The sequence below is a fragment of the Neovison vison genome, chromosome 7 (genome assembly GCF_020171115.1).
Source record: "Neovison vison isolate M4711 chromosome 7, ASM_NN_V1, whole genome shotgun sequence".
In the NCBI taxonomy this organism is placed as follows: Eukaryota; Metazoa; Chordata; class Mammalia; order Carnivora; family Mustelidae; genus Neogale; species Neogale vison.
The window spans coordinates 44725205-44745359 of NC_058097.1; the positions used below are offsets into that span (position 1 = coordinate 44725205).

The following is a 20155-nucleotide window of genomic DNA, read 5'->3' on the forward strand; positions in this document are numbered from 1 at the left end:
GGAAAGAGGAACTGCCCCTCCCCACCCAGCCCCAGGCCAGGGGGAAGGAAGAGGCTGGGGAGAGACCAAAGGTCCTCCCTCCCCCACATGGGGATCCCTTCAGGCTGAGGTTTCCGGTGCTGCCGCCCCCACCCCCAGTGGCCCAGCGGGCTCTCTCTCTATCTCCCCCATCTTTCGGTCTCTAGACCCGTGATTCTCTGTTCTGTCACTGCTGTACTTCAAGGAGAACAGTTTTTTTTTTTTTTTTTTTTAAGTATGGCTATTATGACACATTTATGTAAAAATATGTGCTCAGAAAGTCTGCATTTCTGTAAGGGTATATTGGTGTATGTAAGACACAAAGGTTTGAATGGAAAGTCACGAGTAATACCTTATATATTTCTTCTTATGTTTCTTTTAATCCTGGTTTCTTTTTAAGAGTACTATTTGTATCCCATAAAACATTTTCACTTTATTACTTTTGTTGTAACAAGCCCTTAAGTAGTGCCTGCTGTATGCCACACAATGTTCTAAGGGCTTTTAAAATATCAGCCCATTTCATCATCACACAATCTTAAAGACTGTTATCTTATTATGAAAAACATAGATGGAGGTAAGCCCTCTGGCGGCCCCTTCCCCCTTAGGCAGGGGAGACCAGTATCACGTATTGCTGGGTTTCATCTGTTCCATTGGCTGTACATTTGTTTAGGTACACAAATACATGCTCATAGAAACACAGACTTTTCTTTTGAGTATGTGCGTTTTTTTTTTTTTCTTCTTTTGCTTAAATGTGTCATGCTTGTCATTTGTAAACTGATGTACAGGAAAAGTACAAATTCTAAGGGTTTAGGTGCATGAGTTGTGATAAACTGAGCATAACAGTGACAAAATCAAGAAACAGAAACTTTCCATTCCGCCCAGAGTCCCCTGCACAAGCCCCGTCCAGCCCTGCCTCTGGAAAGCTGCCACTAGCCTGATTTCTAGCAGGGTAGTTTTGCCAGGCGTTTGAGTTTTTTCTAAATGGAATAGTTTATTGTGTCTGACTTCTTCCCCTTGATAATTATGTTTTTGTGATTCTTGCATGTTATACTTGGTTATAGTTATTCCTTTTGGTTCCTGCATTGTGTGACTTTTCCACACTTTATTGAGCAATTTTCCCATCATGGACAGCTCCGTTGCTTCCAGTGTGGGGCTGTTGTGAACAAGGCTGCCGTGAACCTTCTAGCACCTGGTCTTTGCTGAATGCTCAAGTGCACAGTGCTGTAGGTAGATACCCAGGAGCGGAATAAATGGGTCATAGTAATTAATATGCTTCTTCCAAACCTTGGGTGCTAGTTATTTCAACCAGAGCTCTCCTAGATGGGTATTTTTACTCCTTTCTTCTTTTCACTAAAAGAAGTCACCATGGATTATTTTTTCCATCCTGGAACATTTAGACAAGCACAGAGCTCATGCCATTTAACTTTTCCGTGACATGACATACTGTATAGTCTCAGGTCCAATCTCTCTTCCTCTCCCTGCCTCCCTACACGTCCCCTCCTCCTCCCCCCACTCACCAAGTCTCTAGTGGGGCGGGCCATGCTGTCTATCCGCCTCTCAGTCCATCTCCCCAGCCCCTGCATCGTACCAGGTGATGTAACATGCGGGCTAAGCAGAGCTTGAGGTGTGTCCACACCCCGCCCCTACCCCCAGGGACCCAGAGAAGCGTCAGGAAGGGAGGTTGGTACAAGCACCCCTCTTGAGGCCTGGAGGGATGGTTGACACCCCCAAGAACACCACCAACCACAAAGGAAAAGGCTTCTGAAGCAAACCACAAAACTTCATAAGGCATTAGCACTTGATAATATCAGAATAAAGATTTCTTTTAATGAGGACACCATGGGACAAGTACCAGATGAGATGACAGAGTGGGAACAGGTATTTTACAAGGTTTAAAATCAATGAGAAATGAATCTTTAGAAGGTGACAGGCACAGCTGCAAATCAACAAGAAAAAGAGACAGCCACTCTGATAGAAAAATGGGCCAAGAGGGTGAGCAAATGACCAGGAAACCCCAGGACTCTGACAGGCACCTGAGAGGATGCTAGAAATTCTTGGTAACTGATCAAGGAAGTGCAAATTAAAACAACAGTGAGTCATCCCATTGGTCTGGCAAAGGTTGGAAGCTGGAAAATGTCAAGTGGAGATTGGGGATGTGGGGCCTTGGGAACTCTGATTCCCAAGGACCACTTGGCACAACTTAGTCGAATTCAGTTAGCTCCTGGGTGTGTGTACCAGGACATTTGCTCCCAGTCTCATAAAGGGACACAAACAGATCCTTCTATGAGCTAGGGGCAGCCTGGGTGCCACCCCAAGAGGAGAGTCACCAGGAAGTCCTGCAAAGCCCCCACAAGCCCAGAACAGGTGTCCACAGAGCAACACGGCTAGGTCTTAAAACACATCATGATGACTGATCAAAAAAAAAACCCAACGCTATTAATATCTTATGATATAATGTACAATGACACAGAATAATTTTGTTATACATTAAATTCTGAGAAAAAATTTAATATTTAGTATGCAAGCATATATAAACATAGTTATATTACACTGTGTGATTATATTAACCTAAATATATAATTATATAATTATGTATTAGATATATTTGTGTGTGTGTTCTTTTTTTTTTAAAGATTTTTTTTTCCAATTTATTTATTTTCAGAAAACCAGTATTCATTATTTAAAGATTTTATTTATTTATTTGACAGACAGAGATCACAAGTAGGCAGAGAAGCAGGCAGAGAGAGAGGAGGAAGCAGGCTCCCTGCTGAGCAGAGAGCCCGATGTGGGGCCCAATCCCAGGACCCTGGGATCATGACCTGAGCCGAAGGCAGAGGCTTTAACCCACTGAGTCACCCAGGTGCCCCAATTATGCATTATGCAATTCAAAAATATAGTACAAACTTATGTGTTATATATGATAGTTGCATCAGTATATCTATATTTAAATATATGACATTTAAATATTTAATATTTAAATAAATAATATTTATTCACATAATTAAATAATTTACTTTATTTAAATCATTTAATTATTTAAATTGTTTAAATAATTTAAATAATAAATGATATTTAAATCATATATTTAAATATATGACACATACCAACCTATTATACATTTGACATTTAAAAAAAAGAGATTTATTTATTTTATCTTCTTCTTCTTCTTCTTTTTTTTTTTTTTTTAAAGATTTTATTTATTTATTTGACAGAGAGAGAGCAGGAACACACAAGCAGGGGGAGCCGAAGAGGGAGAAGAAGGCCGCTGGCTGAGCAGGGAGTCTGATGCAGGACCCTGGGATCATGACCTGAGCTGAAGACAGATGCAGGTGACTGAGCCATCCAGGGGCCCCTACTTATTTGTGTTAGAGAGAGAGTGAGCACAGGGAGGGGCAGAAGGAGAGAGAGAAACTTTAGCAGACTTCATGCTGAATGCGGAGCTGGACACGGGGCTTGATCTTATTTATTTTTTTTTTAAGATTTTATTTATTTATTTGACAGAGAGAGATCACAAGCAGGCAGAGAGAGAGAGGAGGAAGCAGGCCCCCCGCCGAGCAGAGAGCCCGATGCGGGACACAATCCCAGGACCCTGAGACCACGACCCGAGCCGAAGGCAGCGGCCCAACCCACTGAGCCACCCAGGCGCCCGGGGGGCTTGATCTTGTGACCTGAGCAGAAATCAAGAGCTGGAGGCTTAAGTGACTGTGCAAGTCAGGCACCCCTATACATTCAACATTTTATGTAGAATTTTATTGAAGAGCAAGAGATTGTTTTGTATAACTTAATAGATACCATTACGTGTTAATAACTTTAATATTATCAGTAAGTTCCCTGTGTCAATAAGTTACCATATCATAGGCTCTAAAAGGTCTTCTCATGGGATCTTCCCCATGAAACCCCCCTCCACCCCACCCTGCCGCTGCCCCATGTAGGGACTATTCCAAATTAGCCCAACTGACAGGTGAGGAAACTGAGGCCCAGAGGCATGAAGGTGTATGAGTGGCAGGAGGCCCCGGTGTGTGTGGTATCCTGCACTGGGCCCCCAAGACTTACAGAGGCCTCTTTTAGGGAACAAGCTCCCCGAGAGCCAGTGGGGTGCTGGGGGAAGCCAGTGCACCTTCAGGCCATGGAGAGTCCTAAGCAAGAAAGTAAGAAGGAGCCGCTTACCCCTCTCGGGTCTCTCCTGTTTACAAAACCCAGGGAGCTCATCTGCATAAAGCAGTGGCCCAGCTAGTGGCCCTCAGTGGCTCAGGCAGCCCCTGGGGAGGAAGAGGGTTAGAACTCTGGTGGTGGTTGGGGGGAGCTGGCCCTCGGGAACTGGGTTTTTGTTATAATTAGGTTTTATTATATATCAGGACAATAAAGTAGAATGGGTAAGAACCCTAGCACTGTGTTCAGATCCTTTGCTTAGCCTCTGTGAGACCTGGGCAAGTCACCCCACCTCACTGTTCTCAGCTTTCCTCATTTGTAAAATGGGCACCACAAGGCTATTGACTTCACAAGATTGTGAGAACTGCATCATTCATTCCGGTCCTTAAAATTATACATGGTAAGGACTGTGCATTTTGGTTTCCTCCTCTAATAATGTGAATAATAGCAGGATTGTCCTGACAACTAAATGAGATGCTGTAAAAATATCTTTGTTTGGAGCCTCAAATACAACAGGCACACAAAAGATGTCTGCTATTGGCTATTATTCCTGCCTCAAAAGATTTTATAATGATGAAGATGATGATGATAATAAACACACTTACATAATAACTTTTACTATGCATTGGTACTCTTAAGTGCTGTAAATCAGTTATCTTACTGAATCCTTGCAAAGGCCCTGTGAGGTAGGTATTATTAATAATCTCCTTACCAGTTGGGGAAACTGAGGCACAGAGCAGGGATGTGACTTGTCCAAGGACACATAAGGGCGTGACAAGCCTGGGATTCAGATCCAGACTGTCTGACTCAGAGTCCTTGCTTTTATGTTTATTTTTAAATTTTTTTAATTTTAAGATTATTTATTTATTTATTTGCCAGAGAGAGAGGGAGAGAGAGCGAGCGAGCACAGGCAGACAAAGAGGCAGGCAGAGGCAGAGGGAGAAGCAGGCTCCCTGCCGAGCAAGGAGCCTGATGTGGGACTCCATCCCAGGACCTTGGGATCATGACCTGAGCTGAAGGCAGCTGCCCAACAACTGAGCCACCCAGGCGTCCCGAGTCCTTGCTTTTAATCACTAAGTCTGGTGCCAGACCTTGGTGTGCATCCCAGCTCCACTGTATGGGATCAAGCAGAGGCTTCCCAGCTCAGAGTCTCAGTTTGGTCTCTGTGAAATGGGAGAATGGCCTTCCTTACCACGGAGGTGGAGAGGGGGCAGCTAACTTCCGGTCTCTCCCCTTTCCAGGACACCACCTACTTGTAGCTCTGGCCAAGGTTTGGAATCTGCGGGTGGGGCTCCGATGAGGGGCGTGGCCTTGGGCATCCTGGCCCAATGGGAGCGGAGGGGGGCGGAGACTTCCTCCCAGCTCTGTCCAGCACGCGAATCCTCCTCTCAGTTCCATCTACCTCCCGGCTGCCCCAGAGGTCTCCGACCCCAGCCCACCCCCAGCCCACCCGCCCAGCCTACAGCCCCGTCCTCCTATTCCCTGACCTCAGCCCGTGCCCCTCGGGCCTCAACATCATGGGTGACGGAGGAGAGGGCGAGGATGAGGTCCAGTTTCTGCGCACGGTGCGTATCTCTGTGTTAGGGGGTCTCGGGGGCTATCTCTTGGGTCCTCTGAGTGTATCTTTGTCTTGGGATATCTCTGTACTGATTGCTGTTGGCCTTTGAGTCTCAGGGTCTATTCCTCTGTCCCTCTGGTTGACGGTCACTCTTTCTCCTTTTTGTCTCTCAGTCTCGCTCACCTTTCTCACCATAGAGAATTAGAAGACTTTGGGACTGCAGAATGGGGAGGGGGATCTTCGGCCACACTCTCTTCTGACATTAGTTATTTGTCCTAGAGAAGAGGGGCCGCTGAGGGAGTACCTCCCTCCCACCCACTCCCCACCACCCTGGAAGTGGGCACTTGGGGAAGGTGATTCTAATTCCTGAGCTTAATTTAGCTGTTCCCCCTCCCCCAACGCCACACCACCTAGCCTGATTCTCTTTTGCTCCAGACTCTGACCTAGTTTAAATTTTGGGAAGGAGGCTAGAGTGGTATGGAGGACCTAACTTCTTAAAACTTCCAGCCATTGAGGGTCTCCTGGGGTGGGGGGGACCTTCTGGTTCTATGTCTTCTTTCTTCCCTCCTCCCTTTTGGGTAGTAGGACCAAATATGGCTGCGAGTGGTCTTTGGGTAGTGTCTCTCCCTAACCATCTTTTTGGGTTCTCTGTCTTGCTGTTTCTCTCTGTCTCTGTCTTTGTTCTTTGGCTTTAGGCCTTCTTCATTTTGTTCTGCCTCCCTAGCTCTGTCTCCTGGCATCTCTGATCCCCTGCTGGGGGGCAGGGATGGGAATTGGAACAACAGGTGTCCCTCCCAGAATAGCCAGCTTTTCTGGGGCCTGGGCAGGGGACAGGGAGAGGATGGGGAGGGGAGGGGCTGTCCATCTCAGAGTCCTTCCCACTTTTCCCTCCCAGTGGCTGATCTGGGTATGGGGCTGAGTGTATGGGAGGGGATGTTCTCTCTTCTTGGCCAGGTCTGCTGACCCTGCACTAGCCCCTCCCCTCCTCCACGCAGGCCCTGGGAAATGCTGACACAGCATTCCAGGCCCCAGAATAGGACCCTGGTGAGCTGGGTCTGGTTTCCTGGGAGGGAGGAACAAACAGCTGGGACTGGTAGTGAAGGATAGGGACAGCTGGCCATTCAGCCACAGGAGGAGGCCTGGCTTCACCCTAGACTCTTGCCCCAGCTCTAGCCCCGAGTGGACACTATGGGTTGGGCTCTCCCCTCCTCCCCGTCCCTAATAAGACCATGGCCATGGTATCAGCCTTGAGCAGCCACTCTACGTCAGGTCCCATGCCCAGGGCCTCAGTCTCCTGAGACATCTAATTATATCCTCGGCTGCCCTATCTTCTGAGGTAGGCCCCTATCTTTATCTCCCTGGGAGATTTGAGGGAAACCAAGACCTGAGTGGTATAGTCACTTGCCCAAGGTCAAGGCCAGGAAGTACCATCTCTGGATGCCCCTGGGACCCAGCCCCTCTGCTTTCACTAGAGGAGAACTGAACTCACACTTGCCAGGTTAAGCTGTGCTGGGGTCTAGAGCTCTGGCCCCAGGCATCTCTTGGGCCCAGATTAGGTCTGTTTTCCTGAGCTTTACTGAGATGGTGTGGTATTTCTCTCACACTTTTTGGACCTCATCACACCAGTCAGAAATACATTTTACCTTGCAACTCAGTGCATGCAAACACACACACACATTATTTTTAAAACCCAACTTTATTGGAGTGGAATGCAATAAGTTGTAACCATTTTAGGTTTCCTAGTTCAGTGAGTCTCGAGAAACTTCACATAGGCATGGAACCACCTCATAAGCAAGACATAGAACATTTCCTTTACCCCCAGAAAGTTCCCTCTTGCTCTTCTCTGTACTTGCTTTGTCTGTCTGCTGTATTTCCCTGTAGTCTCCGTTAGGAACGTTGAGGGTTTCATAGACCACATCTGCTCCTCTGCCTTGCTTCTTTGGCTCAGCCTGTTTTGACATTATCCACGTAGCGTGTGCCGAGAGCTTATTTATTTTTGTTCCTGAGTGATACCACACTGTGTGAACGTGCCACAATTAGTTTCTCAGTTCACCTGCCGATGGACATTTGGGTCGCCTCCCAATTCGTGTGATTATAGACAAGTTGGGTGCGTTCACAGTACCTCTTTTTTCCCAGAAACAGGTTTCATAAAATGTAGGGAGCCCTTAGAACGGGGAGGGGCATGTTACTCTGTTCTACTCTACTTGATTTCACTTTTTAAGCATGGTGGCCATGCTCCCCCACAAATGATTTCATTTCTGTTTGAAATGATGACCTCTAGCCCTGCCTGTTCTGGGGTTGCTCAAAGCATAGCCAGTGTCAGAGCCTCCTGAAGGCTGGTAATGGTCCGGATTCCCTGCTCCCCTCCCCGCAGAGCTGCTGAATTGTGCCCTTGGTGTCAGATGGGAAACCAAGGCAGTAAGGGAGCTGCTTTTGTAACCAGGCCACCTCCGTTCATTCTGCTGCAGGAGGAAGTCAGAGAATCTTGATGTATGATCGGGTCTCTGGTCTCTGGCTGATATCCTGGTTGGCCATTTGCTTGTTTCCTAACTTTGGGCAAGTGATTTGAAGTTTTCTCTCTGAGCCTCAGTTTCCTAAGCTGGGCAATGGGGGCAAAAATAGGTACCATAATGATTCAAGGGGCTCCATGCCAACTCTCCCTGAGCTCATCTTCTCTTGCTTTCTCGCTCCTGCTTCTACTGCCTCCTGTGTCCCTTGCTATTACTCAGCACCCGCATTGTCTGCCCCTGGCTTCCAGAATGTTCTTTGCCCCGGGATGAGCAGGCCAGATCCTCTTCTTGTTAGTTGGACAAGGCACAGCTCAAAGGTCATCTCCTTGGAGAGGCTGCCACTTCACCCCCTCACTGATGTCATCTCTACCCCCAAAGCCACTCTGTTATACCAGCCTGGGTTATTTGTTTCATAACACTGGCCACTGAAGTGAAAATGATGCATCTATTCCCTTGTGTATTGTGTGTGTCCCCCAAGAGGATGGCAGCCCTGTGAGGACAGGGACTTGATCTGCTTTTTTTCTCTGCTCTATATCTGGTGCCTAGATCAGGGCCTGGCGAGAGCCACCATCAATAAGTGTCTGCCGAAGGAACGTAAAGCTCTGAGCGTAAGGCCGAGTAGACAGTAAGCGCTTAATACATGCAATGTATTAGACATGTATTAATACATGTCTAGCCCTGTGCACACACAAGTGCCCGGCATGTGCCAGGAGGTTGGGGTTGAAGGTTATACATTACAGATCTCTCCTTCCACCCTGGCTGAGCGGCGGGCTGGGGGCCGCCTGTGTGCTCAGGAGCCCAGGACTAGAGCGAGTTTGTGTGATATGCTGGATGGAAGGGCTGGAGGCTGTGTGTCCTCGGGCAGGACTCCAAACTTCTTGGAGCCTGTTTTCTCAGCTGTAGAAAGGAATAAACTCTGCCTTACTCAGTGGTTAAGAGCTGGGGTCTCTATCACTTTTGATTGATGTCTAGGTGTTGTGTTGGGCATTCTCCCATGCACATTTATATTAGTTATAACTGGAGCTATGGGCTACTTTACTGATATAAGAAGAGGTAGTCTAGTGTTCAAAGAGTGTGGCATATAGAGCCATGGCGTTGGGATCCAATCCCAGCTCAGCCACAGGACAGCTGTGTGACTTCAGGCAGGTTACTTGACCTCTCTGGGTCTCAGTTTCCACAGGTTCACATCCTGAAACTTTTCTCAGAGGATTCAGTAATGAGTTCATGTGTGTTAAGTTCTTGGAAAGGGACCTGGCACATAGAAAACACTTTATTTTACTTAAAACTTTAAATTATAATCTTGAAATCATTTCCAGCTTAGAGCAAAGTTGCAAGGTTACTTGGAAGAACTCCCATGTGGCCTTAGGTAATTTTTCCCCACTTGTTAAGATTTGGCACATTTGCTTTATCTCTCTCTCCCTCCCTCTCTTTGCACATTTCGCCCCTAAACTGTTTGAGAGTAAGCTGTGGACTTGATTCTTAAGTCCTAAAACACTTTCAGTGTCTGTTTCCCAAGAAACAAGGGCAGTCTCTTACAAAACCGCAGAACAGTCATCAATGTCAGGAAATGTAGTATCGCTCTGATGCTGTTATCTGTCACAGTCCTGGTCGGGTTTTCACCAGCAGTCACCAGGAGTCCCTCGTCGCCTGTCCCCTACCACCCAGGATCTAGTCTGGGCTTGGCATTGCATTCACATGTCATTAGAAGGCACTCCTTGTGGTGACTCTTGGTATCAGTTCAGGTCTTGATCTTAGGATCGTGTGTTTGAGCCCCGCATTGGGCGCCATGCTGGGTGTGGAGCCTGCTTAAATAAGAGAGAAAGGAAGAAAGAAAGAGAGAGAGAAAGAAAGAAAGAAAGAAAGAAAGAGAGAGGAAGGAAGGAAGGAAAACAAGAACTCCTTAATTGATCGCCATTACTGAAACACAAGAGAGACATTAGAGAAGGCTGAACTTAAAAGGCATTGAACTTGGGGTGCTTATAGTCTCCACCTCCAACAGCTCACCTGCTCACCTGGCTCCTCAGTGGAGCCAGCAGGACTGGGGTTCAAATCCCAGCACCTCCCCTTGTCGGGTGTATGGCCTTGGACAAGCTCTGCTGCCTCCTTGAGCCTCAGTTTTCCCATTTTACAATGGGGATGACTCTAGTTCCTATCTCCTGGGATGTTAGAAGTGTGTGGAGTCCTTGGCACGGGCCCGCATGTGACACATGGTGAGATGGGTCTCACCAGAGGCCATCCCTTTCATGAGGAGAAGGGTGTGGTGATGGGCCGCAGTGTCTGCGGGAGCCCTGACCCCACGGCCCGTCCCCCAGGACGACGAAGTGGTCCTTCAGTGCAGCGCCACTGTGCTCAAGGAGCAACTGAAACTCTGCCTGGCCGCCGAGGGCTTTGGCAACCGCCTCTGCTTCCTGGAGCCCACCAGCAATGCCCAGGTCTGTGTGGGAGTGTGCATGGGGCGGGGTGTCCTGAAGGGGCAGAGTCTAGGGTCAGAAGAAGAGGGGTCTGGGTCTGAAGAGGGGTTGCTGACAGGAGGAAAAACAGAGAGGGACTAAGAAGGAAAGGGGGCTGGAGGTCTGAGGCAGGTGGGAGTGGGGACCTGAGGCAGGTGGGGGGTTTGAGGGGATAGAGAATCTTGAGTTAAAAAAAAAAGAGGGGCTCTGGAGGCGGCTGCTGATGGGAGAGAAAATGGGGAGTTGCAAAGCAAAGGGGGCCAGAGGCCTGAGGTAGGTAGGTCTGTGGAGGGAGGGGCAGGGGCTCCGGAATCTCAAGAGGCAGGTGTCCAAGGGGACAGAGGACATTGGATCCAAAGCAAAAGGGCCTGGAGTGTTGGGGGGTGCCAGCAGGGTCAGGGGGGCTGACTGGAGAAGGAGTTGGAAGCTGAGAGTGGAGAGAGCCCAGGTTTGAGGGGGAGGTGGGCTCAGGGTCTGACAGTAGAGGTGACCTGAGGACGGGGGAAAGGCAGGGGCCATAGAGTCAGAAGGTGGGGGAGCCTGAGGGTCTGAGGGGGTCAGAGAGTCTTGGGTCCAAATGAGAGGGTACTCATGAGTCTGAGGTAACTGAGTGGGAGACTGAGGAGGAAGGCCCAAGGTTGGACCCTCCTGTGATTTGGAAGCAGTGTTCACAGTGTCTGAGGGAGGAGGCAGGAGTTGGGACTCTCTGATGGTGACGGCAGGGTGGGGCTTTCTGCAGGGTCGCGGAGATTTGGGTTAGCTACAGGGGAAGGCCATGGCAATAGAGCAGGTGCCGTGTGTCTGAGAGAGGGCTGAGGCGCCTTTGGAGAGGAGGTGGGGTGTGGGGTACTCAGGTGGGGAGGGTAGTGTGGAAGCTTCTGTGAGGTTCAGGTGGGGTTTAGGTGTTTGAGGGAGGAGGCATGTTTTCTGTGATGTCGGTATAGATTTGGGGTGTCTGAAGGGGTGGCAGAGTGTAGGGTTTTCTTGGGGGATTAGGGTCAGGTCTGGGTCTCTAAGGGGTATGGGTATTCAGACTGGGGCTCAGGGGCCTTCGGGCCCCTCACTCAAATCTCCCCCCATCCCAGAATGTGCCCCCCGATCTGGCCATCTGTTGCTTCATCCTGGAGCAGTCCTTGTCGGTCCGAGCCCTGCAGGAGATGCTGGCCAACACCGTGGAGGCTGGCGTGGAGGTGAGGCTCCTGCCCCAGCAGGGTGCAGGGGCAGGGTACAGGGGTGGGGCGCAGGGGTAGGGCTGGGCGGGAACACCTGGGGCTTGTTCACCATCTGCTCTTCTTCCTCTCTCTGTCCTGACCCTCACAGGCCCTCAATTTGGATAAGTGGGTAGGTCTGGCCTTGGGTGTCACCTGTCCTTCCCCCCTCTCCTGACACCAGGCCTGCCTCTTGGGCCCACATCCTGCACACAGGGGCTGGGGGCCTCCCCCACCCCAGTTGTCAGGGGCTGTGGAGCCCAGACAGGCCAGGCAGGCAGGAAGGAAGGGAGTAGGGGCTTCTGAGCCCCCGTGCCCCAGCTTGCTCCTTTCTCCTCTTTCCCATCCTTTCCTTCAACCCCGATCCCAGCTCTTCTCTGCATGGGACCTCCCCTCTCACCTCCCCCTGTCCCAAGTGTGGGTCCCCTCCGCTCCAGGAGTGGGTCGGCCATGTGATCTTGGGGCCCATCACATGGGTCTTCAGAGCATGGGCATGTGAGAGCCAGGATGGGAGGCATGATGCCATCAAGAGACGGGTGGCCCTCCCCCTAAGGAGGGGCCAAGTCTCTTTATGCTTGGCGGGGGCAGGGGGTTATGTGACAGCACAGCCACCCCATGCAAGGTTCAAAAGTTTGACAGCTGGCAGGACTATTCCAGGGCACACTGGCTGCAGCTCAGCTGTGTTATGACAGGTTACAGCAGAAGGGGCCAAGGCCAATGGTACATGAGGTATTGGGGTTTCCCTGAGAACCCCCAGGGAATGGGGAGAGGGGTTCAGCTTCCCCAAGGGCCTTTGGGACCTGGTTAACAAGATGAAGGAGGCAGGAAGGACAGAGTAGGCTTTGGGAAATATAAAACACCCTATCCACAGGCTTCTTAGAGACATAGTCCCTACTTCCACAAATGGGGAAACTGAGGCAAAGAATCTGTTGAGGCTCTGACCCAAGGCTTCCTTGTGTCCGGGCCTGAGCATGGTGTTTTATGGGGAGCATATTGCTACCTGGGATAGGCCAGATGCCTCGGGGGGTTCTGTACTCACTCTGTGCCCTCTCTATCCTCCCCTCCCCCCAGTCATCCCAGGGCGGAGGCCACAGGACACTCCTGTACGGCCATGCCATCCTGCTCCGGCACACACACAGCGGCATGGTGAGTGCCAGAACGAGGGTGGCTGGGCAGGGGCAGGGATGCAGGGTTTGCGGGAGGAGGCTGACCCCCCTCTACCACCCTAGTACTTGAGCTGCCTTACCACCTCCCGCTCCATGACTGACAAGCTGGCCTTCGACGTGGGACTGCAGGAAGACGCCACAGGTGCAGGGCTGGAGTGGGGAGGGCCGCAATGGGGAGACTGCAGGCAGGGGCTGGGGCGCAGGAGGTGCAGGACTGGGGGGCGGGGCGGGGATGCGGGGGCACAAGAGCAACTTGGGTCAACATGGGGGAACCCGAGGCAGAGGGTCCGAGGGTGGAAACAGGATGTGAGGCAAAGAGTAGGTAATTGGAGATGACAGGAGAATTCGGGACTGAGGGCCAGGAGGCTCCGTGGCTGGGAAGCCCTTGGGGAGGGGCGTTCTGGGTAGCCCTCATTCTGACAGCGGGGCCTGCTCCACAGGAGAGGCCTGTTGGTGGACGATGCATCCGGCCTCCAAGCAGAGGTCGGAAGGAGAGAAGGTCCGCGTGGGGGATGACCTCATCCTCGTTAGTGTCTCCTCAGAGCGCTACCTGGTGAGCAGTCCACCCCCAGCCCAGGTACTGCTGCCCCCCCGGGGGGCGGTGCCGGGGGACCACCCCGCCCACCTCCTCAGCCTCCTTTTGCTGGCTCTCTGGCCCCCACTTCCGAGCTTCCTGACTTCTGGCATCCACTTCCGGCCTTTGGTGTCCCGTGTCTCCTGTTGGTTGTTGGTTTCCTGATGTGTGATCTTTGATTTTGTCTCCTGTATGCTGCTTTCCCGGCTTCTGCCTTTGGTTTGTGGCCTCTGACTCTGGAACTATTGCTCACCCCACCATCGTCTCTGACCGCCACATCCTGGCTGCCCCTAGCACCTGTCCACGGCCAGTGGGGAGCTCCAGGTCGATGCCTCCTTCATGCAGACACTGTGGAACATGAACCCCATCTGCTCTGGCTGCGAAGAAGGTGAGGGTCCCAGGCCTCCTGCCTCAAAACTGAGACCCCCAAAACAGACCTCTCATTCTGCCCCCAAACTTGTCCATACTGAGCCTTGGAACCTCAGACCCCAAACCGAGATCTCCACATTATGACCCTCATATTTAGATGTCCAGCTGACCCCAAATCCAGAACCTTGGAGCTCAGACCCCAAACCCCAAACTCAGTGTCAGACACTTGAATCCAGACCCCAAATCTCACATGCCAAACTCACATCCTGGGGGTAACTCAGACCCTTACACTCAAATCCAAAGCTGAAAATATTACATATGGAGCTTGTCCCTCAGATGCCCAAGCCTCACATGACAAACACAGATGGAGACCTGTGTCTCCATCAGCTCCCAGATCAGCTCCCATACTCAGACCCCCAAATTTAAACTCAGATACCCAAGTCAGATCCCAAACTTCGGCCAACTGACCTCAGACCTCCAAGTTTTAACCTCAGGTACCTAAATCTTCCAAATTCAGATCCTTATGCTAGGACCCCACAGCATGACCCCAAAACTTTGACCCCCAACTCTCACACCCACACCTCACACCCAAGCTGAGACTTAAACCACTGAAACTTCTGGCCTTAATCTCAAATATACTAGCTTCTGACTCCAAAGCCCAGATCTAACTTCAGACCCCAAACCTCAGATACAAGCTTCACACCTCCAAAATCAACACTCCCAAGTCCAGACCCTAGCCTGAGACCCAACCATTGCACCTCTAACCACAGACTCCAAATCAAGGCTTGGAACTCAGAGCCTAGTATTGGGGAACATTAGGCTCAAACCCCTGACTCCAACCTCAAAAATCCAAACTCAGATTCACAAAATCCCCAACCCCAGCCCTGTATACTCAGACCCCCAAAATTATATCCCCCACCTTGGACCCTAATCTCATACCCCCACTTCAGTCCTCGAACTTAGCCCAAATTTCAGACTGCCACTTTGGATCCCAAAACTCAGATCTCCAACTGCAGACCCCCCCAAACTCAGCCCCAGCCTCCCACAGGGGAAAAGCAGGACCCCTGAATTCGTCTTTGGCTCCTGAGCCTCTCCAGGCCTCTAGCCCCTTGATGACCTCTTTCCCTTGCTCCTCTCCAGGCTATGTAACGGGGGGCCATGTCCTCCGCCTTTTTCACGGACACATGGATGAATGTCTGACCATTTCCCCTGCTGACAGTGAGGACCAGCGCAGGTCTGGGATGGGGACAAGAGGCCCTGGGGTGTTGGGGCAGGAGTGGGGAGCAGTGAGGCAGGCTGGGGGGATAGCATCCTGTGAGCAGGGTTGGGGATCACATTTTGGGGAGGCTGGTGACTGAACCCCTGACCTCACTTTCTCTCGTGTCCCCAGACTTGTCCACTATGAGGGGGGAGCTGTGTGCACCCACGCCCGCTCCCTCTGGAGACTGGAGCCGCTGAGAATCAGGTGGGGGGCTTGGGGGTGAGAGCTCTTGGTGGGGGCCTGGGAGGAGAGAGAGATTCTTGAAGGAAGATCTAAGAAAGAAACTGGAGACTTGTGAGGGAAAATCTGGGGAGCCCAAGAAGGTGATGAGGGCTTTCAGGGTCCTTGAATCCTAGAGGAAAAGGCCTTAGGGGAAGGTGGGCATTCCTGAGGGAGAGATTGGGGGTCCCCAGTAAAAATGTGGGAAGCAGACCCCCCCGAAGAAGGCTGGGAGCTTGATGAGGTTTGGACCAAGACGGTGGTGTCCATGGGAACACTGGGCAGTCCTCCGACCCTCCGTGCCTTCACCCTTCGTAGCTGGAGCGGGAGCCACCTGCGCTGGGGCCAGCCGCTCCGCATCCGGCACGTCACCACTGGGCGGTACCTGGCGCTCACCGAGGACCAGGGCCTGGTGGTGGTTGATGCCAGCAAGGCCCACACCAAGGCCACCTCCTTCTGCTTCCGCATCTCCAAGGTCGGTGGGGGTCAGGGTGCCCTCCCTCACTTGGAGCCCGAATCCAGCCCCAGCCCCCATTCTGCAGGCTCTCTGGGACATGGCTTCCCGATTAAATACACAGGCAGAGGAGGCTGACCTCTGTGCCCTGCCCCTGCAGGAGAAGCTGGATATGGCCCCTAAGCGGGATGTGGATGGCATGGGTCCCCCCGAGATCAAGTATGGGGAGTCGCTGTGCTTCGTGCAGCATGTGGCCTCAGGCCTGTGGCTCACCTATGCCGCCCCAGACCCCAAGGCCCTGCGGCTTGGTGTGCTCAAGAAGAAGGTGGGTGCCTGGCGAGGGGAAAGTGTGGGGGTGCCGACAGGGGTGGGAATGGGACTGTGGGGGTAGTCGTGCCTGTGCCTTTGGGAGGTTAAGGGCAGTACTGAGAGAGAAACTGAGACTGAGAGAGACAGGAAGGAAGAAAGGGATAGACAGAGGGGGAGAGAGTCAGAGAGAGAGAGAGAGAGATACAGAGACAGAGAAAGGCAGAGACAAAAAGACATGGAAACAGGGGCACCTGGGTGGTTCAGTCACTGAAGTGCCTGCCTTTGACTCAGATCATGACCCCAGGGTCCTGGGATCAAGCCCTGTGTTGGGCTCCCTGCTCAGCAGGGAGTCTGCTTCCCTCCCTCTCCCTCTTTGTGTGCATGCTCTCTCTCTCTCAAATAAATAAGTCTTTAAAAAGACATGGAAACAGAAAAACAGAGAGAGACAAAGAGAGGAGAGAGAGAAAAGACAGAGAGAGACATACAGAGAGAGAGCCAGTGACAAAAAGACCAAGAATAATTTTCGGCAAGTTATTGAATACCCCAGTTGTTTTGGATGTGTATATGGAAAAGTAGGAAAGCTATACAGACCTGTCTCCTGCCCTCCCAATACTGAGACATAGTGAATAAACTGTCTTTAATGAAGTACACAGCTGCTCTGGACAGAGGGCACATCATGTGCAAAGGCCCTGAGGTTGGACTGAGATTGGTTTGTTGCAATACCAGAAAGAAGATCCAGTTTGGCAGGAGCGCAGAGATTGAGGGACAAGTCTTGGAAGATAAGGACAGAGAGGAGATGTGAGCAGATCACATGGGGCCTAGTGGGCCATGGGCAGGGTCCTAGCTTTTACTCTTAGTGAGATGGAGCCCCAAGAGAGTTTTAAGCAGACCAGCAAGGTGACCTGAGGTTCATGGGGTTCTTCAGCTCTTGTGGGAATAGATGGGGAGGGGGTGGGGAGCAGAGCTGGAGTGGGAGCCCAGGAGGGTGACTGCTGCCATGGTCAGGTGGGACAAAACAGTGGCAGGACCACGGTGGGTACTGTGGAGTGGGGAAGGTGGCAGATTCTGGTTATATTGCGAGGGTGGAGACAACAGGATTTTCTGACAGACTGGTTATTGAGGTGGGAGGGAAAGGGGTTGAGGATGAGACCATGGTTTTTGCCCTGAGCAGCTGGAAGGTCGGAAGTGCCATTAACTGAGTTGGAGAGAGTCAAGTGTCAGCTCAGGATGACAGAGATCCAGTGTCTAGAACAGAACCCCTCGATAAAGAGTGAATGAGTCGGAAGAGTAGGGAAACACCTGTCTGCAAAAAATGGGGGCTGTAGTTGGTTATCTGCTGGGAGGGTGTAGAGACGGGCCTGGCCTGAGGGGGGATTGTGGGAACCATCAACACTGGCAGCATTTGCAGCCAGGGGACTGGGTGAGGTCCTGGGGAGTTTGGCTCAGCTGAAAGCTGGAAGCTGAGATGGTCTCATCTTACAGAAAGGTGGTCAGGCACTCAGTCTGGTACGTGTTAAGTTAGGGGTGCCATTAGCGCCTTCTGGTGGGAGGATGTGAAGTCAGTAGTTGGTATGGGTGGGGAGCGTCTGGCCTGGAGATAGGTAAGATAGAGTCAGAGAGAGAGAGAGGCAAACACGGATTCAAAGGGGGATAGAGACAGAGAGAAAGGAGAGACAGAGACAGGAGAGGCGGAACAAATAGAATGGAAGAAGAGTCAGGTAAAGGGGGATAGAGAGTCTGTCCCTGGAGGACAGGGGCAGCTCTGGGGCTAGAGTCTGGATGGAGTTCTGGAGGCATTGCCCTTGGTGGCCCAGCCCAGGCCTGACCTCTCTGCCCTCCCACTGCCAGGCCATGCTGCACCAGGAAGGCCACATGGATGACGCATTGTCACTGACCCGCTGCCAGCAGGAGGAGTCCCAGGCCGCCCGCATGATTTACAGCACTGCCGGCCTGTACAACCAGTTCATCAAGTGAGCCACCTGCCCACTCTGCCCCCGGTTCATTCAGGCCCCACCTTGACCCCCAGGCTCGAGGTGGTCATACACTCGACCCCTTTAATCTCTAGCTCTGACTTCCACACCCCTAACAAACACAGGATCCCTAACCTCTAGGCCTCTGACCTCTATACACTTGGCCCCTAATCTGACCTTGAAAACCATGACTTTGACCTCACAGCCCTGATCACCCCTGACACCCAGACCCTTGGTCCTGGAGCTCCCTAGCCTGACACCTGCTTCCACGACCCCCTGGCTTACACAGGCACGAGTCCCCGTCCTAGCTATGTCCTTGGCCACTGTGTGACCTCAGGCCAATGTCAGTCTCAGTCTCCCCCAATGTAAAGCAGGTGTGTCCATGAGAGTTCTTTGGGGGCCTGGGGTAGGACTCATGAGAGAGCCATATGAGAGCGCTCGGGGCACTTTGCTGACAAGTGCGCGGTCCCCACAGGGGCCTGGACAGCTTCAGCGGGAAGCCGCGGGGCTCGGGGCCACCAGCGGGCACAGCGCTGCCCATCGAGGGTGTAATCCTGAGCCTGCAGGACCTCATCGGCTACTTCGAGCCGCCCTCCGAGGAGCTGCAGCACGAGGAGAAGCAGAGCAAGTTGCGCAGTCTGCGGAACCGCCAGAGCCTCTTCCAGGAGGAGGTGAGGCTGCGGCAGGGGGCGGGGTTCGTGGGCACGGGGGGCGGAGCCTGTGGGAGGGGCGGGGCCGCGGCCCTGGGCAGTGCGGAGTCTGAGGGACCGTATGGGAGGTGGAGTACGTAGTGGTCTGAGAGCCTGCCAGCGGGTCTGACGTAGCCGGGGAAATGTGATGGTGATGATGGTGGGGGGGTGGGGAGGGAGTGTTGAGGAAGGACGGGGAATATTTGTTGATGGGCGGAGCCTTGAGGGAGGGGCAGGGCTTTGGCAGAGCAGGGGCAGTGCCTGTGAGCCAGGAGCAACCAGAGCGAAGGCGGCGGAGCCGGCCTTCTTCCTTCACCCGGGGCAGGGGGCGGGGTCTAAGTGAACCCTAAGTGAAGCCCTGTGCTGGGGGCTAGGCCTGCCGAGGCTGTCGGGCCTGGGAAGAAGTCAGAGGATGAGGCTGTGGGACACAGAAGCCCGTGTCTGTGGGGGCTTGGACTGCATTTGGGAGACCGAAACAGAGGGGGGCATGGGGGTGGGGGCAGGGCCAGAGGTGGTTCTTTGAGCATCAGTGACCGGCAGTGCAGGGAGGGCCCTCGGTTGCAGTCAGGGGCTGGGGGTCCGTGTGTCTCAAGAGCACGAAGGGAAGAGATATGGAGGGGGTCTCTGTCCAGTACAGGGTCTGAGTGAGGGGGATCGAGCCCGGTGGGAGGAGGGGGCTGGACAAAGGTCTGGAGATCTGATGTCTCCAGAGGGTGATGGAGGAGCATGTTCACTTAGATGCTAAAGACTGGCCCTCCTCCCCTCCAGGGACTCTCAGTCTGATCCAGAAATGATAATAGTAACAATAACAAAACTAATGGAGTGGAATTAGTATATGTGAAGCCTGGTGCCAGCATAGCAGATGCTATGTAAGTGTTAGTGGTTATTACTACCTGGAATTTAGCCTTTATTATGTGATAAGGGTGCTATATGCGTGACATCCTCCTGATAACCCCAAGGGGGGTTGTAATTCCCATACTACAGATGGATCAGAGAGATGAAGTCACAGCCATCTACCCTGTGGTGGTTTTTGTTGTTGTTGATTTTGCCCTTTAAAGTGGCCTCCAAGTGTAGTTCTGGAGGGCTGCCTAGTGTTCCTGAGCACAAGATGCTGAGATGTACCTTACAGAGAAAGTAGATGCTAGATAAGCTTCATTTAGGCATGAGTTATAGTGCTGTTGGCCATGAATTTAATGTTAATGAATCAACAATATGTATTAAATCAGTGTCTTTAAACAGACACACATATAA

General features: G+C 51.9%; 1 protein-coding gene across 2 annotated transcripts in view; it reads left to right on the forward strand.

Moving 5' to 3' along the window:
• The first annotated feature begins 5684 nt into the window (after nt 1–5684).
• Nucleotides 5685–20155, forward strand: part of RYR1 (ryanodine receptor 1) — a 110717-nt gene continuing 96246 nt past the window's right edge. For both annotated transcript variants that reach the window (XM_044256551.1, XM_044256549.1), the window contains exons 1-13: nt 5685–5732; nt 10548–10667; nt 11771–11875; nt 12965–13039; nt 13123–13201; nt 13500–13612; nt 13928–14021; nt 15143–15236; nt 15393–15467; nt 15801–15957; nt 16097–16261; nt 18094–18215; nt 18691–18886. In XM_044256551.1, coding sequence (XP_044112486.1) covers nt 5685–5732; nt 10548–10667; nt 11771–11875; nt 12965–13039; nt 13123–13201; nt 13500–13612; nt 13928–14021; nt 15143–15236; nt 15393–15467; nt 15801–15957; nt 16097–16261; nt 18094–18215; nt 18691–18886 — 1443 coding nt within the window. The remainder of the gene's footprint in view (nt 5733–10547; nt 10668–11770; nt 11876–12964; nt 13040–13122; nt 13202–13499; nt 13613–13927; nt 14022–15142; nt 15237–15392; nt 15468–15800; nt 15958–16096; nt 16262–18093; nt 18216–18690; nt 18887–20155) is intronic.